An 8,999-nucleotide genomic window follows, 5' to 3' on the forward strand; every position below is an offset into this window, starting at 1 on the left:
CAACACACAGCACACTTTCAGTTGGTGTCAGATTCACGGAAACACATGAACAGATTATAACGTTGTCTTCACACATCACAGACTTCTGCTGCCTACTTTCGCTGTGAAAGTCAATACACTGACTGTGATCAATCCAATGTGTGCTGTGGAAGTGGAAACATCTCTTTAAACAGTACAGTTACTTTTTTATATTACTTTGATGATTTCTGACTTTACCTTCCACTGAAACATAACTGTATATTGTAACAAAGTCTCAGCTGCAGGCAATTAGAAATTAGTCATATCCATTTATATAATAGATTCATTTAGAATTTGCCCAAATATTTAGATACATGTGTATCATATTAATTAGATCTCTCGTAAACAGATACCTATGATAAGCTAGTATGCTAATGTGTGTGCCTGGAGCCTAACGCCCTACGGCCTACGCCAATGCCCTTAAAGGTCATACAGCAAACCTGAGACACTGGTGCTGCTCCCAAATGTGTCTATATTTGTAGATTTCCGTGTGTGTGCGTACGTGTGTGTGTGAGTGTGTGTGTTCCGCCTGACAGAGACATTGAGTGTCAGGTCAGATCCGGGGTCAGAGGTGAACAGCCTCAGTTAATACGAGGCAGAGCGCGTGAGGTGGCAGCACACACACTGTGTCTAACACTTCTGTGATGTGACTGTGATGTTTGGAAAGACGGTCTGTGACTCTATTAAATACATGTGTCTATGGGACACACACATAGAATTTTTATATTTGTATTCATATTAACCTGTAGTTTATTTTTGATACTTTGGTAACAGTGTGTTCCTTTATTACTTTCTTGCCAATGAAGAGACTTTGAATGTATTTGAACGACAGAGAGAGTTTCTCCCTGCAATGAGCACAATTAGCGCATTGATTCAGACTATGTGAGTCTGTGTGTGTGTGTGTGTGTGTGTGTGTGTGTGTGTGTGTGTGTGTGTGTGTGTGTGTGTGTGTGTGTGTGTGTGTGTGTGTGTGTGTGTGTGTGTGTGTGTGTGTGTGTGTGTGTGTGTGTGTGTGTGTGTGTGTGTGTGTGTGTGTGTGTGTGTGTGTGTGTGTGTGTGTGTGTGTGTGTGTGTGTGTGTGTGTGTGTGTGTGTGTGTGTGTGTCATTTTAATGAGTTTTTAGCTAAATCTCTTGGTGTATCCAGAAATGACCTAATGCGTTGCAGGTGATGTTTTTGGTTTTTGGAGCAGCTTCAGTTCACACTTGGAGATCTGGCAACTGTTGGAACACTGTTTTTTCCAACCAACTTTGTTCAGTTTATTATTTCAGCCATAAATGAATGGTTTCAAATTAGTTAATTCAATTCAATTGAGTTAATATATATACTGTACATTTAATAGTAAATCAGCAAGTGGATAAAGTGTGTTGTGTTGTGTTCAGGCTGTGTGGTTACCCTCCATTCTACGATGAGAACGACTCCAAGCTTTTTGAACAGATCCTGAAGGCCGACTACGAGTTTGACACTCCGTATTGGGACGACATATCAGACTCAGGTGAGCCATCTGCCTCTTCCTCCTGAGTGTGTGTGTGTGTGTGTGTGTGTGTGTGTGTGTGTGTGTGTGTGTGCGTGTGCGTGTGTGTGTGTGTGTGTGTGTGTGTGTGTGTGTGTGTGTGTGTGTGTGTGTGGGGGGGGGGGGGGGGTTTACGGTTTTCTGATATGTTGTAAAAACTGCATAAATACATGTTATACAGACATTCATGTTGAATAGTGTAATCGTCTGATTTATTTTCTTGCGCCACCATTAGTATTTGCAATTTATTCAAAATGGCTAAACAACTATTGATTGACTTACATACCTTCATGGTCCACTAACTAAGATGAAGAGCATGGTAAATCCTATAGCTGCTAAACATCAGCGTTGTCTTTGTAAGCATGGGTTAACATGAGTTGAAATAGATTTCATCAAGATTTCTTTCAAATGGCTCTTTCAAGTTGGCGTCGTGTTTATTTCTGACGTATTATGGCTCTTTAAAACATGTTTGTTTTCCAGCCAAGGATTTCATCGGCAGTCTGATGGAAAAGGATCCAGAAAAGCGTTTCACCTGCGATCAGGCGCTCAGACACCCCTGGTGAGAAACACACTCACACCGAATAACACTAAGACATAATATCAGTAGCAGATGTACAGTCAGAAAGGTTGAGAATGAAAATTTCTCTGTGTGTGTGTTTAAGGATTTCCGGGGATACAGCACTCTGCAAGAACATCCATGAGTCAGTGAGCCGGCAGATCAAAAAGAACTTCGCCAAGAGCAAATGGAGGGTTTGTTTACTCATATTTCTTTTGGCTGGTATTAGCTCCTTTACTCCAGTACAAGTCCTCAAACAAGTGTCTGTGTTCTTAGAAGTTGAATGACTCCCCCATCGTAATGCTAGGAGTTCCTTCTTTATCAGAGGAGGGTGTAACACTTTCCTTAAGAACTGCTCTTCACACAGTTGGTCTCTGGGTCTAAATGGCACATCCAGCTTTTCATCATCCAATTTCATTTCCCTCTCCAGCAAGCGTTCAATGCCACCGCCGTGGTTCGGCACATGAGGCGGTTGCAGCTTGGCAGCAGCATGGGGAGCAGCATGGACGCCTCCAACCTGCCGACCAGGCCGAGCCAGACGGGCCAGAGCCAAAACACGGGCCAGGCGACGCAGAGCCAGGGCGCTAACACAGCCGCTAACACAGAAAACAACGTAGCAGTTCCCCACAAAGAAAGTGAGTGTAAGTCATTAGTATCAGTAGCACCAGAAAGTCTATAGAACAAATGTGTACTAAATCAAATGTACCCCATCCACATAACAGCAATGTTAGTTTAGCAACCGTGAATGCATTTCTCCATTAGATGTCGGAATATGGCAGAAAACAAGATCTGTGGTAAACACATGTTTACAATACTTACAGGTTTTCTTTATCAAGATAATCTCCACATATACAAATGCAATCTCCAGTAGTTAAAAAGCTAACGTTAGGCTATAAAGGAACTACATCATGGTCGCATGGCTGCCTCTGCTAAGCTAAAGGTGGACTCGCGTTTGGCGCGATGGAGTTTAGAAGTCTTCAGGCAAAATGATGGGGTATTTAGTGACGTTGAGGAGAACAAAACATTGGAATATCTCAACTTGTGTTAACCACAGACATAAAACATTCTCTTAGTGAGGAGGGAACAGGTAATGCTAAAATGCTAACTCATTGCCGGGATTCAGGACTCGTTCCTGCACAACTTCAAATTAAGGCAGAGTGGTTGAGGGTCGGCCATTTGCTCATAGTGCAGAACATCTCCCTCTTGTTCACAGCCTCGTCTTGGCAGGTATGCTGAGAGGACAAATCTGCTGAAATGGCATATTCCTCATGTGCCGTGCCAGAATGAAAGGCACAGTTACTGTAATGAAGAAGGTGTAGCTTAGCCAAGGGTCAATTTAAATTATAAAAAACATTTCTGCCAACTTCCTCTCTCAGATGCTGCTGCCCCGGTCACTCCCTGCAGTCTGGCGTCTGCAGCCTCCTCTCCCGCTGCCGGGGCCGATCTGACCCGGCAACACCCCACGGTGGTCACCCCCCCGATGCTCACAGAGACCAAGTGACGCCAGGTCCCGCGGAGAACTAGCTGGGAGGCCACAGCACTGTGAGGTAGAGAGACAGAAAGAGACGGAGGAAGACTTTGTTTCTCCCTCTCCTCACTGCTTTTCCCCCAGCAAGTTCCCCGCCCTGCTCCCAGGAGAGCAGAGGACTTTACCTCCACCCCGCTGATACTGTACGCCCACTGCTTCCCCACCAGGACGCCATGTTGGATTCCTCCAGCCACAGCGACACATGGCGACAAACATTAGGAGGATGTTTGGAAGCCCAGCTTGAATTGGTTGCTGGTAAATTATTTGGGGCGTCGCTGGCACAAGCTTGAGCCGTGATTGGTGGTTGACGGTGGGGCCGTGTTATCATATTATTCAATTTCAAATTCATCTTCCTTTTTTAATCTGGTCTTTCCTGCACCACTTTAGTTAGCCTTTTTCCAAATAAGGTATGAGTGTTGACAACTGGATTGTTATATTTCCTATTAATGTAAATGTAAAAGGTGGTATATGTAACTTTTCAAAAAGCAAGCACATTATTGTCAAATTTAGGTTAATCAACACTACAATTGGCAGCCAAGTGTGACCTGTTGACTGTGTGTAATTCAGAGGCTTAAATAACTTTACAAATGTAGCAGCTAATGGGACAACGATTCATTCATGTTTAAAAGCTACATATATCATCTTTAGGTGTTTTATATGTTCTTATGGGCTTTTTTGTGTTTGTTTGTGCTTTAAGAAGTGCTTTAAACGTACCATACGACTGTTGAGATGTGGAACCATGAGTAAGCGCTACAAACGTCAGGTGAGCCTCTTGTGTTTATCACAGAGGACGTCAGAGCATTGTGTGACTTATTTATTGTCCAAAAGATACTGATCTGTCTATTTGTTTTTTTTCTTCATAAGACTTTTATAACAATCACCTTTTAAGGGACACACATACAGGTTAAACAATGAGCATGCAGCAGGTTTAGTATAGGGTCGTTTTTGTTTCTGCTTCCAGTTGAGAATGTAAGGAGCTACAAGTTAGCTTGGCCTTCGTATTCCTTTACAAGCAGCGCAGTGCAGTTTGAAGAGGGCCACAAAACACATGATATTTCACTTACTATGACCCACAAGGGTCTTCAGAGTATTTGACCTGTGTGATGAAAATCCAAGATGGAGAAGCTGTTGCCTGCTGGTCCTGCGCCTTCTAGAGAAGCCATGATATCACCCTTTAGCATCGTCAAGCTGCACCCAGTTCAGAAGTGCTCAGGGAAAGCTGCGGCTGCACTGTGAGCTGGTGGAAATATATTTCCTGTTATTTGGTCCAGGTACCGAGCCATCACAGATATGATCTGGGGCTTACGTTGTTAGATGTGTCCTTATTTTTAAGTGTTGTAATGACTCGTCATTTAAATACTTGATTCCAGCTTCACTTTTAGCACTTGCTCATCGCGAGGTTGGGCGCAGGGTCGTACGGTGAAACAGCTAGTTAAGTTCTGTTTCTATGGTTTCTACGTCAAAAGGTCAGCGGTAATCAAGGTCAAAGTGGAAGTCATTTGAACTTTCAGCACTGCAACATTATCGAGCCATGAGCATCACCTTAGTTGGGCGGTAAAGCTCACTCCATTGAAACACAACGGCAATGTCAGCCCAGAGCCTTTTTACCGCTTGTCATGTGAAGGCAGCTTTAAACTTGGACCTAGACGTTTTGAACTCTCAGACTCAAAGGTGTTTTTTATTTGATCAGCAGCATTTTTGGTCCATTTTGTTTTGTTAATAACATCCTGAACCCTTGAACAGCGCGCCAGAGCTCTTAGACATAATTGGACAGAACTACCAAAACAACAGTGAGGATTAATTGGTTGTTGCTTGATCCAAGAGCAGTTGTTGGGAATCCTGGTTAGCGTAGCATGGTTCTCCAACTTAAATGAGATGGTCCAAAGATGGCTAGTAGTTGTTGTTCAATGGATTATTAGGTTTGAGATGACGGACTGACTTTATCTTGAGCTGTTTTTGATGGAGCCTTCTCATGATTCCACAAGCTTTCACAGTCTATCGTTACTGGTGGAAATGTCAGTTAAGACAGAACTGTACAATGTTGAATGCTCACCCATCAGATTGTCATGATGCAATTCTTCTGATCCCTTTATTGTGAACTAAGTCAGATATGAAGCTGTTCGAGACACAAGTCGACTAAAACTAAGGGCTGAACTCCAGCTGCAAATTCATCTGGAGAAAACATGTATTCACTTTGTTCCTTACCTAATAGCCATTTACCTTTTTTTTATTTTACACAGAGTGCTGCAAAGTGCTTATGGCAAAAAAACAGTAAGTCCTTTTTGGCTGGTTGAGTCGTTGTGTGTGATAAGTTCCACTGAAGTTGACCAGAACAAACTCTGACAAGACATGTGTGAATGCTATCCAATCTAAGTTTTCTTCAGCACTTCATACATTGTGAATATTGCACTGGCATTGATGCAAAGACACATAATGGCAGTTTTCCTAGCAACTAATCCAGTCAAAATATAGGTTTAGTTCATTAATGTTGGTAGGGTTAGTTGTGAACTGAAGGCCTGTTAGGCTGAATTATTTTGTTATTTATTAAGTGCAGTCATAGAGAAAGTTAACGTTGCACATGGACACAGTTCACCTTTCAGAAACATATTTTGAATGTGAAAGTTTTGAGCAGGGTCCAACTCTAAAGAGAGTCCATGGAGTTATATTGTTTTACTTAGGGGAACTTAAAACCATGTAAGGGCTTTACTTATTATGATCACCTAATCGGATAATTCACTGTAACCATATATACAAACCACTTGATTGCTATGCATTCTTTTTTACAGTGTGTCGCCAAAATATTTTAGGGGGAATTAGGAAACTTCAGCACCTATAGTTCAAAAATATAAAGATAAAACATTTACATTTTAAGGGGATAAATAAGTGCATTATTGTTTTTGAATGAAATCCATTTAAAATTGTCGCACATGTTTTTTATGTGGCAAAATATATATTATTGAATGGTCAACAAACACTAAGAATATGCTCTTAAATTGGAAATGGAAATGGTTTACAACAGGACGAGGGTTCAGTATTAGACTGCTCGAGGTCTTTATGTCTGCTGTTTAAAGATTCATGAATGAATCTTAACATCTCTCGTGTAAATAGATTGTGAATATGAATAATAATTTTCAAGATAAAATGTACCGATGTTTTGCTGTTCAAGCATGTGAGAGGGAGTGAGTGTGTCGAGGAAAGTTGATTGTATTCTCTATAGAATGTTTAATGTTAAAATAGGTGTCAAGTATACTTTCCCACACGAGACTGAGAGCTACACATCACGTGTAACGCCATCACTGTTGCAGTGTCACGTCAATCACCAAGTGTTCGCATCTTTAACTGAACTCAGGCTGTCATTTCTGCCATTATAACGGAAGAAATCCAAAGCTGTGACCGAATCAGACACACACTGTTAAGGAGGAGCGGCGCTCGTCCACCCTTTCGCCTTTTTTTTTTACCAAGATGCTATCACAAAAGATTAAAAAACACATGCATGTTGATAGAAGTGCTTCAAAGATTCAACTTCACCATGAGTGTTTGCATAATCTTATATGCCCTTGTACGATGTTAGTATCTGTATTATGTAAAGACTTACACAGGTTGAGATATCCCAGTTCACCTAGTAGCAGAGTTTCACCTCCACAAACAGTTTCCATAGGTGGAAATATTTGGGCTAACTAGCATTTATCAAGAGAACAAAAACGTCTGCTTACAAGAGGGAATTCCAGCTGATTTCCTGCATACATGAATGATATGGCAAGAACGTGAATTATTAAAATAAAGATGTTTCCATTTGAATTGTATGACATGGAATATTGCCTTATTCATGACATAGAATATGACTATATTTACTTAACAAGGGCATGAAGCTATTAGCTTGTATGGCTTCAACTGAGGCTACTTAGCTAGCTGCGGATGTTATGCTGAGTTTAACACTTTGCTATGTTTGCTAAGTTCTACATCTGAAGGTATCTTGAAATTAGACACAGAATTTACTCATATGTGGGTTAAGCGAATACTTGATAAAGTTTGTTGCTAAACACTTTAGTAGTCACAATATTAGCATTGTCTTTCATGGAGGGAAAGAGTTGCTAGGTTTGTTAGTTGCTATGCTAGCAGCTGCTAATGCAACTAATGAGAGCAGCTTTACCTCTGAAAACTGTTTGTGGACTAAAACTTGATACTTGCTGTTGTTAAGGACCCAGTGTCTCCCTGTGGGTGTCCTGTCCAGAGCCGGCGTATTGTATTTACTCTCTGCATGAGACCACAACTCCCATCCTGTGCACCCCCGTCACTCAGACGACACCCTCCTTCCTCAGAGCACACTAATTGTTCTACGTTGATGAAGATGACTCTTTGTTAATGGGGCTTGTATATCAGATGCCTTCGACAATCATGTGCACATATCAGAGTTACCATGATGACACAGGCCAGAAAGACTGATTGTGATTTGTTTGTCTTTGTCCTTGAATAAATCCTGAATGGTCGAAACATGACTCCTGGTTTTTTTTTCAGGCTTGTGGGGGTGTTTCTTTCGCCACCATGACATCGTTTCCACTGCTAGGCCAATAATACTGAATTTGACCTCTCTTTTATGACCTTCGCACATTTTGAACTTCCTGTCTCTTTTTTTATAGTAACTCCTGCAATCATTTCAGGTAGTTTCCGAGCTAGTAGCAACGAGTTGTTTTAAGCATTGGATATGCATGTTTGGCTGCTGCAGGGTTAAGGTACAGTTCCTCCTGTACCTGTGGTACTTTCATGCTAATCTCTATCAATGCAGATTCTGTAGGAAACGGGACAATATTTTGGTATCAGAAGAGTTCTGCTTTCCTTGAGGGCTGATTATTTGCCAGAAGAGATGAATGCATACGTCTCTATCCATCGCCTTTAGTGTGGCTGATCTGTTTTCTTGAATTTGAAGTGGTCTTGTGATGTGATGGCTCCTCTCCTCCCTCCACAGCTTACGTTTTCCAGACTGAATCAGAAGAATATTTTAGCGACATCCTGCTGTTCAGAACATTGCTGCCCACACAAACACATTCCAGTCACTTGATGGACCAGACATGCACACACACGCAAACACACATCCCTTTCTCTCCCTGTAAGACACACACACACACACACACACACGTACAATGTCTCCTATGATCCTAACCTCTCTTAACACTCTCTGCGTGATGCTGATCCGCTTAGTGTGTGTGGCTATTTGTTATTTTTTGTACTCCAATGACCCAGATGTTAATGGTCTTTGTTAAACATTGTCACGCACAGATGTTCATCCAAGTTCAATATTTATCCAAAAAACATACATACAAAAATATCCATATACAAGCTCATGTTTCAAAGTTGAAAAAAACTAATAATAATAAATGAATGTTCCTA

General features: G+C 41.5%; 1 protein-coding gene across 2 annotated transcripts in view; it reads left to right on the plus strand.

The window, feature by feature from the left end:
• camk1da (calcium/calmodulin-dependent protein kinase 1Da) overlaps window positions 1-8,105 on the plus strand; it is a 24,352-nt gene extending 16,247 nt beyond the window's left edge. The window contains exons 7-11 of one of the 2 annotated variants that reach the window (XM_079656057.1): window positions 1,400-1,512; window positions 2,011-2,089; window positions 2,193-2,280; window positions 2,517-2,727; window positions 3,463-8,105. In XM_079656057.1, the coding sequence (XP_079512183.1) occupies window positions 1,400-1,512; window positions 2,011-2,089; window positions 2,193-2,280; window positions 2,517-2,727; window positions 3,463-3,587 (616 nt within the window). In that variant the 3' untranslated portion in view covers window positions 3,588-8,105. The remainder of the gene's footprint in view (window positions 1-1,399; window positions 1,513-2,010; window positions 2,090-2,192; window positions 2,281-2,516; window positions 2,728-3,462) is intronic. The other variant, XM_079656058.1, reaches the window with a different exon arrangement.
• The last annotated feature ends 894 nt before the right edge of the window (window positions 8,106-8,999 follow it).

Source organism: Notothenia rossii, assembly GCF_949606895.1.
Source record: "Notothenia rossii genome assembly, chromosome: 10".
NCBI classification, from domain to species: Eukaryota; Metazoa; Chordata; class Actinopteri; order Perciformes; family Nototheniidae; genus Notothenia; species Notothenia rossii.